The sequence below is a fragment of the Anolis carolinensis genome, chromosome 5 (genome assembly GCF_035594765.1).
Source record: "Anolis carolinensis isolate JA03-04 chromosome 5, rAnoCar3.1.pri, whole genome shotgun sequence".
In the NCBI taxonomy this organism is placed as follows: Eukaryota; Metazoa; Chordata; class Lepidosauria; order Squamata; family Dactyloidae; genus Anolis; species Anolis carolinensis.
Window position 1 is genome coordinate 25,481,794 of NC_085845.1, and position 18,776 is coordinate 25,500,569.

The 18,776-nt window shown below is 39.1% G+C and overlaps 1 protein-coding gene across 2 annotated transcripts in view; it reads left to right on the forward strand.

The window, feature by feature from the left end:
* The window catches only part of bank1 (B cell scaffold protein with ankyrin repeats 1), a 188,610-nt gene that overhangs the window by 20,289 nt on the left and 149,545 nt on the right, over positions 1–18,776 (forward strand). For both annotated transcript variants that reach the window (XM_008118265.3, XM_008118264.3), the window contains exon 2: positions 4,965–5,363. In XM_008118265.3, coding sequence (XP_008116472.1) covers positions 4,965–5,363 — 399 coding nt within the window. The remainder of the gene's footprint in view (positions 1–4,964; positions 5,364–18,776) is intronic.

An 18,776-nucleotide genomic window follows, 5' to 3' on the forward strand; every position in this document is an offset into this window, starting at 1 on the left:
GACCCCTTTGTGGCAGTTTTGTCAGACAGAATGAACTTACTCCCAACCATGTTGTCTTGTTTTTGGTGTCAACCAGCTAGTTGGTGTCATTTCCCCCCCACACACACACACATTTTTAAAAATCCTGCAAAAACGCTGCAGAACTCGGAAATTGCAGCATGAAAAGCCTCCTGGTTTTGTGAGTCCCCTTTGGGGAGATAAATCTGCTCCCCCAGTGGCAAAGCAGGTTAAGCCACTGAGCTGCAGAAACTTGCTAACTGAAAGGTCGGCAGTTTAAATCTGGGGAGCAGGGTTCGAAAACATGCAATTGTAAGTAGATGAATAGGTACCAGTCTGTCAGGAAGGTAGTGGCACTCCATACAATCATGCCAGCCACGTGACCTTTGAGGTGTCTATGGGCGATGCCGGCTCTTCGGCTTAGAAATGGAAATGAGCACCAACCCCCAGAGTTGAACACGACTAGACTTAATGTCAGGGGAAAACCTTTACCTTTACCTTAATAATAATAATAATTGGTTATTCCCAGTTAGAGTAGACCAATTCAGTCAAATGTTTAATTATTGTCAACATTTTGGTAAATCCCCCTGATTAAATGGGTCTTTTCTAATCAGGACTAATAACAGGATTTAGTCCCATGTGTATGTAACTATATGCTTAATAGTCAAAAAAATATATTGGCATCTGCTCATCACATTTGCTTGCAATTTGTTGAGATGTTTAAAGGGTTTCCACATAGTAAACAAAATGGAAATCAGTGTGCCATAATATCTTTCTTTAAATTTCTGGCTTGCTGCACTTAGCAAGTGTATATATAATTATAGTCTCCCAAATTTTATCAATCAACTCCTATTCAACATGCTTGCTTACAGAAGAATAGAAGTCGTTATGTAAACATCCAGAGCCACTAAGCTCAAATGATGGAGAAGCATCACTTTAGAAGTTACATGTAGTCTAATAAGAAGGCACTCTTATAAGAATCAGCAAACAATTCCCAAAATTCCTGCACGGTTGAACTTTCTCAACAATGTATGGAACTATGAACCAATCTGGCCACACACCTTTCCAGAAATATTAAGTATAATGTAAAGAAATATAATGTGCCATCTGCTGAAATTATGGTGGCTTATTTCCTTTATATTTGTGTTAATTGAGAAAGATGGAAAAGAGGACCCAATACCATTTTCCAGATATGCATCTATTACTCTCTATTGTCCCTACATGTAGTAACTTGTTTAAATCTGATAGAATTAAGAAAATATTATAGATAGAGCATACCAAAAGATTAGTTGAAATAATGAAATTGACAAAACTTTCCCCATTTATTCCTTGATATAAAACAGAAGAAAAATTAATGGTGGAAAGCTAATTAATTTTTTTTAGAGTCTGGGATTCCAGTGTCACTCTTATGTACTGAAATACTGGAGAATTCAGGTTAAAGTTAACCTTTGGCATTTAAAAATGAACTCAAAAAAGAAAAAAAACCTAGGTTTGCACACAAAATTCATATGATTTAGTTATATGTATGCATAAATACTTCTAATTGTTTCTAAATTTATATGCAATACACTTCCTCACAGTGAAGAAAACTATAGGCGCACTCAGTCTGCTTCCCAGCTGTTGAGGAACATCTTCAAAGCCCCTGCTTATGGGACTTTATCTGTGGAATCATAGAGTCGGAAGAGACCCCAAAAGCCTTCCAATTCAACCCCCTGCCATGAAGGAACACACAATCAAAGCATGTCTAACAGATGGTCATCCAATTCTGTTTTAAAAGCTACAGATAAAGAGACTCCTTTACTCTTCTTTGTCAAAAATACTGTTGTCTCACCAAATTAATTTGCATTTCAGTCAAGAGATAAAGGTGGGATGTAAATATAATAAAATAATAATATAATGATAACAATACATTCTACAGTGTAGATGTACCTGCCCTGTTTCCCTGAAAATAAGACATCCTCCAAAAATAAGACCTAGTAGAAGTTTTGCTGAATTGATAAATATAAGGCCTCCCCCGAAAGTAAGACCTAGTAAAGTTTTTGTCTGGAAGCATACAGGATTGGTAAATGTGCATACCATAGATTGTACATAGAAAGAAAGGTAGTAACAAGAAATAATAATAATGATAATGATAATAATAATATAATAACTTTATTCTTGTATCCCATCTCCATCTCCCAGAAGGGACTCAGGGCAGCTTACACAGGGACAAGCCCAACAACAATATAAATTTACATACAAACAGAAATTTAAAACAATAATTTAAAAACAGTATAGCAATTAAATATAATATAGAAATTCTTGAAAGGATTCACAGTTTGGTTATGCTGGTCTGTGATGACAACTACTGTACAGTAGATAATACATTTTCATTTTTAAACAATTCAACCATAAATATGAATTCTTCTTTGTGGAAAAATAAGACATCCCCTGAAAATAAGACCCAGTGCATCTTTGGGAGCAAAAATTAATATAAGGCACTGTCTTATTTTCAGGGAAACAGGGTAGGCAAAGGTAAAGGTTTCCCCTGACATTAAGTCTAGTTGGGTCCAACTCTGGGGGTTGGTGCTCATCTCCATGTCTAAGCTGTACAGCCAATGTTGTCAATAGACACCTCCTAGGTCATGTGGCCAGCATGACTGCATGGAGCGCTGTTACCTTCCTGCCAGAGCGGTACCTATTGATCTACTCACATTTGCATGTTTTTGAACTGCTAGGTTGGCAGAAGCTGGGGTTAACAGTGGGAGCTCACCCCGCTCCCCAGATTCGAACTGCCGATCTTTCAGTGAGCAAGTTCAGTAGCTCAGCGGTTTAACCCGCTGCACCATTAGGGTGTTAGTCTTAATAAGCTAATGTTAGTCTTAATAAGCTGAAATAAGGTCATTCTGATCATAGTTTGTTCTGCTGGGATAGACCCAGAACTGAGAAACTAAAGCAGAATTAAATTCATCAAATTGAACTCAGCTGCATTGTATCCATGTGGTATGAATCTGAAACAGCTACTCAGAACCCAGCAGTTGTCCATGCCACCCTCCAACAAAAATACATTATAGCTCATAGAAGGATGCCTTACATTCATGGCATTAAAACTTTAAGAAACCAAGGCTCTGGGCTGCTTTTCTTTCCTGTCTCCAGCTGCGGTGCCATGTGACAATTGCTGTTGGAACATATTCCTATTATGCTTCCTGCAGAAATAAGCCTGGAGCAATTGGACTACCTGTATTCATTGTTGTGTCACATTGTGCCTTTGCAACACATTGTCAAGGATCAATAGACCTAGTGTGGCTAATAGGATCTTATTCTCTACCATAGCTGTGTCACAGGTACGTTTATGCTTCATGTGTCATTTCATTTTTACCTCCACACAAGGAAGCCAAGCTGAAATGAAATAAAATGTTCAACCTGCCTGCTATAATTTAATGCAACCCTTTCAACGTTTCTATATGTAAAGCACAGCTATAGAAATAAGTGCAACACATCTCAAGATATACACAGCCTAAGGAAGGGATCCCAAGTTAATCCTTCAATACATTGTTAGAACTCTTATTCTCCATTTATTATGAAAATCTCACTGAAACTTACTGCTGTTGAAACATCATGAAGCAGATGACTGATCTGTTTCGGTTAGTCTACGCTGGGCACAAGTGGGGACAGGTAGCAGTAGATCATAACTGAATCTGGGTTGCTTTGCCTGTGTAGATGCCCTCTTTCAATAGAACACCAAGTTCTACAGCCTTGTTTAGGCTAGGCATTCAATATTGAGGCAAATGTCTTCTTCCTTTACTGTTCCATAACCACTCCATGTACTCATGACCTCTCTTTAGTTTTATTAGTCCATACAAGAGTATGGTAAGGTAAAGGTTTTCTCCTCACATTAAGTCTAGTCATATCTGACTCTGGGGGTTGGTGCTCATTTCCATTTCTAAGCTGAAGAGCCAGCATTGTCCATAGACACCTCCAAGGTCATGTGGCCGGCACGATTGCATGGAGTGCTGTTACCTTCCTGCCAGAGTGGTACTTATTGATCTACTCATATTTGCATGTTTTTGAACTGTTAGCTTGGCAGAAGCTGGGGTTAACAGTGGGAGCTCACCCCCGCTCCCTGGATTTGAACTGCTGAATAATGAAAAGTTTTGAGGAATAATATTTAAAATGAAAGGTAAGGGGAATTCCTTGGTTAGGATCAAAGGCTGTTAAAATACTTTTTATGCATGATGAATTACTGTTACAATTCCAACCACTCCTTCCATTATACTGTTATAGCTACATTTTAACTACAGTAGCTTTATTTTCTTATGGTTCAATAGTAGCTAAAATGATTCCTTTTTAGTTACTTTAGTTACACATAAGAATTCTTGAATATGTTGCATGAACCCATGGAAGAAAACACAGCAAACACTGAAGCAAACGCTATAATTGTAAAACTAACTGATTGAGTTAATTATACTGCAAAGGGATTGGAATTGCAATGGTAATATAACTTACTGGGACTTCATTAATGCAAAATGGAATTAATTGCAAGTAACTCATCATTTGGACTTAGCGACTTCCAGGTTTTGGATAGAACTTGATAGAAATTTCTCCTTATACAATAAGATTTTTGCTTTGGGAGCTGCATTCTCACATTACATGTCAAAATCTGCATCTGTGGGAATAATTCAGACTCAAGAAAGGTAACTATGAAACTGGGAACTGCCAATTTGGAACTGCCAATTGCATGTATATCATACATTGCACTTAATACAGTCCAGGAATGGACCCTTCCAAGAAAAAACAATTTGACATATCTTCAGTATGACAGACAGTATTTTCTAGGGATCACTCAATCTGACCCTATCCAAACAGTTTACATGCATATTTCATGGAAGGAATTGATGGAAAATTAAACACAAGAGAACCCATCCTTAATTATCTTCTGAAGTTGTTGTCTACAAATATGGCTATTTAATCTTTTTTCTTTCTTTCAGAAAACACACATGGCATTCTTGTTATCTATGATGAAGATGCAGAAGAATGGGCCTTATATTTAAAATCAATTTTCAAACACATTGTATTAGAAGACAGAATCATGCTTTACAACCTCAACACCATGTCCCTGTATGACCTGGAATTCCAATCGCTGTGCTCTTTTGGATGTAAACTCTTGATTATATCAAGTGAGCTTCTAAATTGCTTGAATCTAATGAAAAGGTATTTTCTAGATCAGGTTCTTCAGCCTCCTGAAAAAGTGGTGATTTTTCTTTGTGGAATTGAAAATTCAGCCAATATCTATCAGGGACTGAATATAGACACAACCAATCCGCTGGTTACCACTGATGAAGACCCTGAAGTTTACCTTACTGTGATTTCTGGCATCATGCAGCAAGGTAAAATGCTCACTAATCCATTTGATTTCAAGTTTATGTTCCAAGCAGAAAAATGTTACATTAATAGATGCATTAATGTATTTTTTTAAGAAAATGAGTTTTTAATTACTCTGAAGTTAAGTACTTTCTTCATTTTAAACAGTTCAATTCTACTGAAGAGCTGTCTCTCACTGTGGCAAAATATCCCAATATTTTGTCCCAGTATGCTGGGATCTCTTCAAAGTTCTCCTCACTTGAAAAACCATTTTGATGAGATTAAATGTCCCAGAGGAGGGCGACTAAAATGATTAAGGGTCTGGAGAACAAGCCCTATGAGGAGCAGCTTAAAGAGATGGGCATGTTTAGCCTGCAGAAGAGAAGGCTGAGAGGAGACATGATAGCCATGTACAAATACGTGAAGGGAAGTCATAGGGAGGAGGGAGCAAGCTTGTTTTCTGCTGCCCAGCAGACTAGGATGCGGAACAATGACTTCAAACTACAGGAAAGGAGATTCCACCTGAACATCAGGAAGAACTTCCTCACTGTGAGAGCTGTTTGGCAGTGGAACTCTCTCCCCCGGGCCGTGGTGGAGGCTCCTTCTTTGGAGGCTTTTAAGCAGAGGCTGGATGGCCATCTGTCGGGGGTGCTTTGAATGCGATTTCCTGCTTCTTAGCAGGGGGTTGGACTGGATGGCCCATGAGGTCACTTCCAACTCTACTATTCTATGATTCTATGAATTACGGGAATACAGGAAGCGTATATGTAGAGAATTGCAAGCTGTGGCAAGCCAGAACTTGGAAGTGTTACTTTTGGGAACAACAACTCCCAAAATGCCCCAGGCAGAATGACAGGTAGATGGGGAACATGGGGATTTGTAGTCCAAAACAGAAACATTTCCAAGCTGAAATCACTCATGTAGGGCGCTTCCACACATCACTAAAGCCTGTGTGAAAACAGGTTAAAGTAACCTGTTTCTAGTCCCCATCCCCTCCCACATTCTCAGGATTTCCCTCCCAGCGTGGCTACATGCTATCCCGATTGGAATCGAGATAGCATGAAGCCAACTTGAAGTCCCCAATTTATTCCCTAAAACCTTCCGAAAACGGTCCCTAGCTGCCATGGAGCTGCTTCTCACATCCTCAAGGCATGAGACAATGATGCCTGAGAAGATGGGAGGGGTGAGGAGGAAGATCCCTCCACGCCCCCCACTCTTGTCAGGCTTCATCTTCCCCCACCACAAGTATGTGAGGAGAGGCTCCATGGTGGCCAGTGACCATTTTCAGGAAGTTTTAAGTGGTAAATCGGGACCTGGGTGGAGGAGTGAGCACCATCACGCTCCTCAAGGCTTTTCAAAATCCAATGAAGCGGGATGGCTGTGAAGACTCACCCTAGGGACTATGGAAGCAGTCCCGGGAGTCAATCCCCACAGGCCCAGCACCTCATTAGACTCAGATATGTCATAAAGATCCAGATCTAATGAGATGTTTAATTAATGCGGAATAAACAAGGGAAATCCTGGTTTACTCAGCGTGAATTCGTTTTTACTGGAGACTTTGTTTGGATATCTTTGGTAAAACTGAGACAGGTCCCACATTTTAGGCCTCTCTGGATGGGCCCATATTCTACAATGAGATTTACTTTACTTCTATTTATATTACAATAATCATTATCCAGATTTGCTTCTATATATAGATTAGCATGTGCAAATTCTAAGGAATTAAGTGCACATACTTTCTTCTACCATCTTTCTTTAGGAATGCATTTCCATTTGTTTTCAGCATTACACAAGTACTCCTCCTGGGTAACTCTACTTTATACACGATTATCCCAGGTTGATATTCCCAGTCCTTCCTTAATCCTATGTCCCTTTTTAGATTACAAGATCTCTGGGGACAACTGAATTTCTGTAAAATCTGGTGCATGCATGGAGAAAGGTCTTGTCCCTCCAAGGGACTGGCCGAGAGAGATCCGGGGCCTCCCTATTAACCGAGGAGTTCGGTTATCCGAGATTGGGCCCGCCCCATTATCTCGGATAACTGAGACTCTACTGTGTTATCATTATTATTATTTCAAAAAAAAAACAGACCTCTGTTGAACAAGCTCAGACTGGCTTATTATTATTTTCGGAAGTAAAGAACTTTGTATTTCAAATAGTTGTGGTTTCATCTCCATTACCAGAACCAAAGTTCTAGTGCTAGGGTTCTATGTTCAAAGAAGAGGTGAGTTTTACAAATATTTAAAAATTTAAGAAAAGTTAACAAAGCTTATTTTAACCCTACTCCAACCTATGGCAAAATTCTGATCAATTCTACTATCAGATAAGGCAGTTTAAAAAATCTGAAAGGACATTTGTTGGTTCTTATTTTCATATGCATTCACAAGCATTCTCTTCTATCTCAGAATGAAAATCTTGGCAAGTCAGTTGACTCTATGTGCAAAATGTCCGTTCTGTGAGTCTAAAGATCGCTTAGTGTATTCTGTGTACTGTACAGGTTGTTCATCCAGCCCATAACATCTCATTATGGGTTTTTCTTGTTCACTGAAAGCTTGATAGACCAATATTACAGATATAAAAGAAACACTTAAAACTATTAAATAAGCATTTACCATGCATGGGCATGGACTCCATGCCCATTTGTCCTAGTTTAATGCTAGAGTACTTCCATTGAAATGCAGAACTTTGGGGCCATAGAGCATCTAACAAGCATACAAAATACTGTGTATCCCTCTGTTTTCCAAAATACATGGCTAAACATAATGACTCGACTGAAGTCATATTATTTCTGTGCTATTTTGGTCCAAAAGTATCTCAAAATGACCTCAGCTCTCAAAAACATTTCAGAAACTAGATGTTACCATATGAACATCAAGCTGACTGCTTGGGGCTGGATCTACATATAATCCAGTTTCTGAATCCAGATTATCTGTTTTGAAGTAGATTATAGGAGTCTAAATTGATATATAAACTAGTTCAAAGCAGATAATATGGATTCAGAAACTGGAATATATGGCAGTGTAAATAAGGCCTGAGTTAGATATTTTTGTCCCATTGCTAAAATTAGAGGAACCAAAAAATGCACTTCAGCTAAGAAACAACAAACTGAAATTAATTTTCCCCAAATGTATGGATCAAATTCGACAGGCATAAGCTATTCCTAGCATAGGGAGAACCAGGTTATCCTTACCTGCTTTAAAAAGTGCAAATGTGTGGAAAAGGTGGCAACTTCATTTAGCATTAACATAGTAAATATACAAGGAAACTTAGCCTTTAAAAAGTGAAAAACTCAGAACATGAGTGTGAAGCAATCATAATTGCATCCTCCACACAAAACTTCTTTCCATTATGGATATGGAGAAATCTGCAGATGTTGCTGTGTTGTCGTATGTCTTTAAGTGGCTCCTAATTATGGCCAAGGAACACCAGAATGTGGTCAAGGTGACAAAAGTTATTAATGAGGGAAAACACACAGGCTAGGAAAGGCTGTAGCAAACTACACATCACAGGATTCCATAGGATGGAACTTTACAATTAAAATAGAATCAAGCTTCTATAATTTTGCATCTTAGCACTACTCTAAGATTGCACTTGAACTGCCATGGCATATCCTATGGAATCCTGGGTTTTGCAGAAATCCCCAGCTGACAATTCCAAATACCCCTTCCTTTGCTACAAATATCAGGATTCCACCTAATGTTGCCCTGGAGCTCAAGTGGATTGGTGGTGTTATAACTGTGCCCCCCAAATTTCCTGGTATACAGTCTCTTTTGCTATATGGTAGGGTTGGAAACATTCAGTCCTCTGGATGTTACTGGATCACAATTTCCAGCATTATTCAGCATTGCCTTTGTTGGGTAAGCATGCTGGATGTTGCAGTTCACCCGCATCTAGAAGGCCGTTTAATTCTCTCTCCTGTTGTAAATGGTCAGTTTACCTTGCAGTTCAAGGCAGGGAATAGCATAGAAGGAACTATTTCATTTCGTAAAATTAATGGGATATATCTATATCTATTGTACCTAGCCTTTAAGTAGTGTTGTTCAGAGCTTTCATGGACAGTATTTCAATTATCTTTATACATTTGTTGAGGTAAACCAGAACCTTGTACTCACATAATAGAGAGAGGGCAGTGACTTATTGCCACTGGTATCATGGCTTAGCATATGGCCTCTGATCCAGGGACATTCTACCTATGGATTCCACTCACAGCATGAAGCTACTCTGATACTCAGAATTATTTCCAAAATATCAATTTCTTGATAAGTAAATAATTGGTGGATCCATTTAATGGGGGGGGGGGTCTGTTTTTGCTTTCTCACTGCCAGCCAAGTGTCAAGTTAATAAGCATTACACATAGTGATGAGAGGTTATGGGAAAGCATTATTAAGAAGCTCAGGCACAAGATCAAAAACACACCTTCTGAACTCTATTTTCAAAACTTTCAAGCTTGAAACATAGAATGAAGTAGGTTGAATCACTTGGCACTCAAATCATGATATGAAGATGAATAGGACTTCAAATGCTATCTCAGCAAAGCCTTGGGGTGGTTATGCAAACTCCAGGCATTGGAAAGAAGGTTCATGAAAGTGATCTAATTTACTCACTTTAATAAGGCAACCCTTTAATAAAAATGGTTGCCTCGGACTAGCCACACAAAAAATTAAATAGATACATTTCAAACAACATATAAACTAAGATGTTCCTTCATATTAAGGGTGAATAATATTATGATCTGTTTTCAGGAAAGATACATTAGATGGCCATAACCAGATCTTGTTTTCCTATTTTTCATTTCCACTGACAATCTTGTTGATTTCAACCACTCTTCCTTATAAAGCAAAATCAGCAGCAGCCCGATCTATAAATGAACCATGTTGTTACCATATTGTTCTTAGTTAGAAACCAAATGCTAGAGTTATACATTTGTAACTAATTCATATTTACAATCCCTATGTATTCAGTAGCATAATATAGAGGGATTGTAAAAGTCCCCCAATCTTCACTTATCAGGTAGCAGCTGTTGCAAGCATTGGGGGAATATTCTTCGATCGATTGTGATGCATCAAGCTGATGTTTTTAGCTGACTCTATTGGCAAAATCTGGTGCAAGGAAGAAATGCAACAGGGATTCTACTTCTTATTTTTGTATAAGAGTTCACTGCTAGAAAGACTGTGAAAGTGTCAGTGCGCTTCCAGACAGTTCCAAAATCTGCACCAAAGCAGGTTTTAAAACCTCACTTTGGTACATATTCCCATCCCCACTCCCCCCGAAAAACCTGAGCTTTCCATAGGGGTTGGATACATGCCACTCTGATAAAAATCAGGATGGCATGCAGCCACCCCAAAGCCCCCAAATTTCCCCCCAAAAATAAAGTATGACTTTCCTGGCTGCCATAACTTTCATCCTCGCACCTTCTTGGCTTGAGAAAATTATGTACTAGGACATCGCGAGGGGCGGGGGAGGAGGAAAATCCCTCCTCACCCCCTCTCCATCTCCTGGTGTGTCATTTCTTCACACCCTCCTGGCATGAGGAAGAGAGCTTTGGTGGTCAGGCAGGTTTTACTTTATTTTTAGGGGCATATGGGGGGCTGGGGGGGAGGCGGCATCCCAGACTTTTGGGCTCCAGGAGCCCAAAAGGTTCAAGATGGTAATGAGGACTCATCCCTGGGTAGTCAGTCCCAGGACTACCTGGAAGTGAGTCCTCACAGGCCTAATATTCCATAATACCCGGTCCTTTCAGGAAGGCCCAGATCTAATTGGGTATCAAAATAATTCGGAATAACTTCATTTATTACGAATTAATTCATTTTAACCAGAGGTGTCATTTGGACATCTCTGGTAAAAATACAAACTGGTCCTGAGATATGGGCCTGTCTGGGTGGGCTATCAGTCTGCTGCAGCCCATTCAGTAGGATGCCTGTGACAAGTTGAATACTAATTTGAGTTAAAAATTTGCTAAGTATCACATCTGGAAACATAAACAATGGGTTTGAAAGAAACATTAAATATCTGATCCAGAAAACAACGCAGAAAACTCTGTATATTAGAGCACTGGGATAGCTAAACGTTTTCCTAACATCACTTTGTGGCTGTTTTAGACATTTACAGTGGACTCTGCAGAAGATGCTTCTTAGCTTTACTTCATAAAAAAGGAAAACCAACCGGTTTAACAAGCTTTGCAAATACTGACTTGTTATCAGTAAATGTTTGTTTTTATACATATGTGGTATACCTATATACCTGGGATCATGTAAACATTTCTTGGGCCAAAAGGGGTCCCGAGTGGAAATGCTTAAGAAGCCACATATTACAGAATGTGTAAGTTACTGAGAGCCTAGAGATGGCCTCATTTCAGACAGAATGCAAACACAAGTGCAAACAAAGATATGAGTAGACTTGACCGTTAATAAGCTCATGGCAACTGGCTCGATGACTGATATAATCTGATGAAAGGCAGCCAAGAACTGATTCATATTATCTCCAACAATGTGATTGGGGGAGATGACTGTTAATATAAATGAGGTTCAGTTGAGATCTCATTGGATTAGATAGGACAGCTGATAAGCTGGGCAGAGTGTAAAATAAGCCATGAGTAAATAGAGGTTACTGCAACCAAACGAGAAGACTACTGGCAGCCTCCAAGCAACATTGTTCCTAGCTGATAATTTAGGCAAGCAGATGCAAGTAGATATTGTTGACAGGGAAACAAAATCATGTGACAGTTTAAATCACCAAGCTCCAGAACTGCTCAATCTCCAAAATCCCACCCTGGGAAAATGATTGAAAATCAGCTAAACTACTGGCTGGAAATGATACAACATCCTTGCTTAATGCACTGGCGTGGCAGCATTTGAAAAAGGGTTAGAAAGGGTAACTTTTTCAGGTCTGGACAGTGGCCCCTGTCAGATGGTGGATGTTCAGATTTAAAGCATCAAGTGTAACAAGTAAGCTGTGTAAAGGGCTCAATTTTCAGGCAGTGTTTTTCCTCTCTGATCATTTCTAGATCTTGGTGTAAATTACTAAACTTAAAGTTTGCTTTCAGAGTGGCTGGGTTTAGTCACCCCACTGAGAAAACCTGATTTTGGGGTGTGTGTGAACTTAAACCCACACCAAAGTGGGTTTTTGTGCCTGCTTTGACACAAGTTTAAGTTATGTCTGGAAGCACCCTTAGTGAAAGACAAAGAGTATGGACAGTTTTTTATGGTTGCCTAAGCAGACTTAGCCACATAGAAGCCAACTTTAGGGGTTCTAAATGTTAAGGCTTTCCCTCCTCTTTGAATAGATGCTCTCAAACAATGAGCATGTGTTTTTATTTTTCTTTAACTATGAAGACCCAGTGTAGTTATTCTTTTATCTTCTTATTTGGTGTAAATACTATTTCATCCTCACATTCAAGCACAAATAATGAAAGTAGTTTTCTCCCAACTGTAGAAGAAAACAAATTTTTCTCCACAATATTAAAATGTCCTGAAATCCTGTGCAAGAGTTATCCAGCTGAGAAAAACAAATGTTCTCTTGAGCAACCCCCAACCATTTTCTGTGTGGAAAAATGATTTTGTACTTTAAAAAAACACATGTTTTGCAAAACTTCGTAGTGTTGACTAACAGCAAAGGGGGGGGGGGGGTCTTGCTGATTCTTATCTTCCTGGAGATTGAGGGCATCTCAATAAGAAACCCATTTTCTGCATGCACACACGCACACACACCCCTCCAGTATCCTTAAGCCACAAACCTGGCATCTACCCCTATGATGCCAGCTGCTTATTCTGACCTTGAGTATAAACACCTGATTTCATTTTGAGTGAGGAGGAATGAACATACTATACTAAAAACCACTAGATGGATACAGGCTGGATCATTTGTTATCATGTTGGGTATTCCCGTTTTGTTATGTTCTTCCACAAAGATTCTTCTGACCTTTTCACTTTCCCCAGTAGCCTGTCATAAAGCCTGGTTCCTTTTTAAGGGACATTAAATGTCTACAGCTTCTACCTGTATTTACTCAAGCCTAATGCATCTATCCTGTGGAATGAATCCATTTTAATTCTCTTGGTTCAATGCTGTGGAATCCTGGGTGCTGCAGTTCGATAAAGTTTTGAGTCTTCTCTGCCAAAGAATGCTGGTGCCCCACCAAACTACAAATCCCAGGATGGCATAGGATGGAGTCCCATCCATTTAATTAGCAATAACGTCCCTCAAGGAGGAGCTCCAGGTGCTCCTGAAGCAGCTTCCTCTTTTGCTTTGGCTCAGCACTCAGATTACTGTATGACATGAATCTAATGCGCACCCAAATTTTTCAAGGTAATTTAGCCAAAATAGGTAAGCATTAGATTTGAGTAAATATGGTATTTATTTATCTTTTTAGTACTTCATAGTATATTTAAAACTCCCTTTCAGCACTACATTTCAAATAAGTTCATTTTTCTCTCCAGCTTTCACAACTACACATTGAAATAACAATAACAATATCTATTTTAGTATTCAGTGATATACCTTTACACGCCAGGACCTTGTCTAGTTCCTTCACGGTCACCTTTCTATAACTTAGTCTTCTACTGAGCTCTTAACTGATAAATGACTGGGTCAAGGTAATGCCTTTATCACCATTAACTCCATCATAACTATGGAGAGTGGGTTAAAACAAAGACACTGACCCTCCCAAATTTGAATCCCTTCTTGTTAACATTTCTTTTCAGTCCCTCTGTGATAACCTAAAATGTCAGTAGAACATTTAGGTATCTAAAGAAAAAGGAAAGGTAGAATGCGAACAGAGCAAATGTAAGCATTCAAAATGTGAATGATTTTCTGTGTATCAATCTCTGCAAGTGATATCCTCAGCAAAATCACCATTGCGTCAAATGCCCTGACAGCAAACAGTGGCCAGAATGAGAGGTGGGAGTGGTTTTAAAAAATGTTATTGCAATGTTTTTAATGTTAACTTTTAAAAATGTTATCTCCTAAACTGAGTAGGAGATAAATTGCACTCACATGTTCTGCCTTGGTGTTGTGCATATGATGTTTAGTGCTCTAGCATGGAGAGATTAGGAATGGAGATGGATTGCTCTGTCCATTTCAGTTTCTCTTTCCCTCAATTTCAAGATTATTTAACTTTCATTTCTTCCCTTCCAATTTCATTTCTAATTCATTTTTGTGCACTGTTTTTGCTGATACGTCCACCTTTGAGTAAACACCCCTCAAATGTATACATGGTTTTGTACTTTAAAAAAACAACAATTAGAGAACCGTGTTGTGAAATTGGTGCAACTACAATTGTGCTTTCCTTCAGATTATTGTGAGCCCTTGGTTATCCACTGTGGTTTGGTTCCAGGATGCCAAAATCTGTGGATGTTCAAGTCCCATTATACACAATGGCAGAGTAAAATAGTGTGTTTTATATAAAATGACAAAATGACTTGATTTTGAGGGGATTTTACATGCTGTGGATTGTTGAATCGTGGACGCAGGGGAATGCAAATTAGGGAAATTTACATTAAAATGCAAACCAAAGTTCTTTCCCCTGCTGCTTGGGAAACACAATGTTTCTTTTTATACATGGTGACAGTGTCACTTGTTTCATTCTCAGTAGTGATTTATATTTGTAACTAGCTACTTCCAAGTTCTGGATGTGGTGTTATTTCGAGAAGATCCTTACAAAACTCCATGATAAAGGTGGGGAATTTCCAAATGTCATTCAACTATAATTTCCATTAGCTTTAGTAGGAATCACAGTCAATAGAGAGATGGTGGGGGTGCATCCCAGCACTATCTAAGGGGCCACGGGGTCTCCATTCCACTTCCATGTTGCTTTAGATCATGTACCATACTTCAATGCTTGCATAATAGGCAGGATATGATAAAACAGCCTTGCCAAAGTCAAACTGCTTATCTGTTTGCAGGATATCTATAGCACTAAGAGTTATGTTGCTCAGGCCTGCAGAGCTTTGAAATGAGCATTGGCTGCTTTGCTTTTGATTCACACCCACACAGCCAAAGGGTTGCAGTGGTTCTTCATCATCTTTAAGCTTCCACCTTTTCTTTTGTTGTGTGTACAGCAGGAACAGCTGCCATCATACCCTCCAGCATTTCACAGCTGAAAACAGGATTATGCTTTTAACAGCCTTATGATGGCTCAGTAAGGCACATCCTCTCTGCCGCTGCATACTGTTGAAGGCTTTTCTCCTAATGCTGAATGCAGGAGTGATGTGTACTAAACGTCACATTAAGCCAGGGAGGAGCAATGACCCCCAATGGAGGAATCAGATTTATCCTGCACTTGGTGATCAGCAGCAATACAAAACATGGTGCCATGGTGTTGGGAGGACCATTCATGCCTGGATACTTGGGGAGGGGGGGGGTCTTAACAAAACCCATCAACTGGAGCATGTTTCTTTAAACTGGATTATATGAGTTTCCACTGCCGGATAATCTGGGAAAAACAGATAATCTGGGATCAGATCCTAGGACATAAGGGCAGTGTGGAAGGGGCCTATGAAACTCAGACTAAATCATAGAGCTGGAAGGAACCACAAGGGTTATTCAGTCCAACCCTCTCCCAGGTAGGAACACTCCAGACAGATGGCCATCCAATCTCAGTTTTAAAAGTTCAGAGAAGGAAATTCCATCACACTTTGAGGCAGCATCTAGTTGGTGACATACACACATGCAAATGCCTGATTATGATCATTATATGGGGAGATATTCACTGCCTCCTTGTACAATGACCTCCTCCTCTGATAATCGAATCCACAAAGGTTAAACCTATGAATGTGGAGAGCTGACTGTATATGTAACTACTTCAGGCCAGGAACAGCTTCACCTATAACACCATACTGCAATTAAACTCTAGCATCACCACAAGGATTGGGCATCTAACCATTTTTGGTAGCTTATGCTCTCAGTATATATGTGGGCTGTAAACAGAATTGGAGATTTAAACTATGATTTCAAAGAAAAGGAAAAAGGAAGATGGAGAAGAGAAAATACATGGAGTTTAAACATGGCCTAGGCATATACATTCATGTTAGTTGATCATATTTACAAGAATTTTTTTTCTTGAAGGTGATGTCTGTAAAATACAGGTTCATGCATAGCTAAAGCAGTAAGATCTTCTGTTAAGAAATAGCTGGTGAATGTGTATAAGTCTTTTTGCAAAAGTAAAATATCACAGGATCCAATCATATTCACATCACAGAGATTTAAACAACATTATGAATATTGTGTGCCTTTAAATCATATCTTACACATGGTGACCCTAAGCAGAACCTGTCAGGACTTTCTTCACAAGGGGATTTGCCTTGGCTTTCCTCTGCAACTGAGAAAGTCTGACTTGCTCAAGGTCACACAATGGATTCCAATGTCCAAGTGAGGATTTGAACTCTGATCTCCAGAGTCATTGTCCAACACTCAAACCACTGTTCACACTGGCTCTCTTAAATAATACATGCATCTATAAATGTCTAAGATACTTTCTAATGAAAAATAAATGCATTGTAATCTTTCCACCCCAAAGAAGTAACCACTCTCACATCATATACCACAGAGAGGAATATACGTAATACTTTTGCAAGTAATGTCCAAGTAACTGATGCAATCAGAATGTTAGTGAGAAGTTCTTAATCTTTTCCGCCTTCTTTCTATCTCTCTGCAACATCCTCCTCCAAGATCCTCTGCTTATCATATAATCAGTTTAGATTTTGATGTGTCTAACCATTTATCTCTGCTGATTGTTTTTTTTTAATTCATGTAAGCAGTTTCATCATCAACAACAACTACAAAATGCATGGCAGTAGCTTGAGGGAATTTATGAACGTGTATCAGTTTTATATGGCCCCCGGAGACTCAGTGGGTTAAACCACTGAGCTGCTGAACTTGATGATTGAAAGGTCAGTGGTTCAAATCCAGGAAGCAGGGTGCACTCCCACTGTTAGCCCCAGCTTCTGCCAACTTAGCAGTTTGAAAACATGCAAATGTGAGTAGATCAATAGTTACTGATCTGGTGGGAAAGTAACAGCATCCATGTAGTCATGACATTGGAGGTGTCTATGGAAAACGCTGGCTCTTTGACTAAGCAATGGAGATTAGCACCAACCCCCAGAGTTGGACACAACTAGACTTAATAACAGGAGAAAATCTTTATCTTTACCTATCAGTTTTATATCTATTTTGCTTTCAGAAATCAAATACACAATGTACATAAAACACTGAACATTTTGTGGCTATCTGCATTCATGAGAGGAATTTTATCTTTTAGAAATAACTGACCAATAAATCTACTTATCAATAAAATTTCACAGTGCAATAATTTTATCTAGAAATCATGCAATGGATTATGGGATGGCTTTAGACCTTGTCTTTGGACGATATGTCTCATATTGGAATGTATTTTAATTATGTCTTTATGTCTGTTTTAATTTTAATAATTTTATTCATGTCTGTGTTTTATGCCCAAGGTGCCAGGTTTTATGGCACAGGTGCCATTTGTAAGCTGCCTTGTGTCCCCTTTGGGGTAGAAAAAGGTGGGATATAAATATTGTAAATAAATAAATAAATAAAAACTATTATGATCTCAAGATTTTACATATAGGACCCATGATATTCAAAGCTACTAACTGTGTAGAATATATTGTTCTAATATTGTAGGTATTGTAAAAAGCAAATAATAGTTTACAGTTGAGAAGACTTACCACTACCCTCCCAAGATTTAAAATTGAGAAGGCCATACAAATAGCAGGGGCTGTCCAAATGGAATTGCTGCTTGGGGTAAAGAAGGCAGCGATGTCTCACTCCCATTCTATGCACAAAAGCAGAATGGTCTGGCCTGTGAATATTTCTTTAATATTTGTGATAGGACAGCAAGCATCCTTTAATGTATGAGAGAGAGATGAGGAGGAGGAAGAGAAAGGGATGTGCATCTCATGGGCATAAACTGTGGTCCTCTTAAAGTCCCAACTTCCATATCCCAGCCCAGTCTACTCTAGTTCCCGAAGGAGCAAGTTTGGGGCCAGAGATAACAGGACACAACACTTTTTTGTGCATGTAGGAAAAAGTGACATCAATGATGGAATAGGTCAGGATAAGGTTGTTGTATTTTTCCGGGCTGTATGGCCATGTTCCAGAAGGAACATGGCCATAAAGCCCAGAAACCATACAACAACCCTGTGATCCTGGCCATGAAAGCCTTGGACAACACATACGTCAGGATAGGTTGGCATGGTTTTGTGCAAGGATTGCACATGTCATGGCATTATCTGATCCATCCGGTTGCTGTTACAAGGCAATATGCCCTCCAGAACCAAACCCCATCTTCACTGTACTGTATCTGAAAGCAGTAAATTAGATTATATCCAACACTGTGCTGCCAACTCCCAACATATACTGAAAATAAAGGGTCTGGCTTATTCTCATGATAGAACAAGTTCTGACAAAGCCCCAGTACTCTG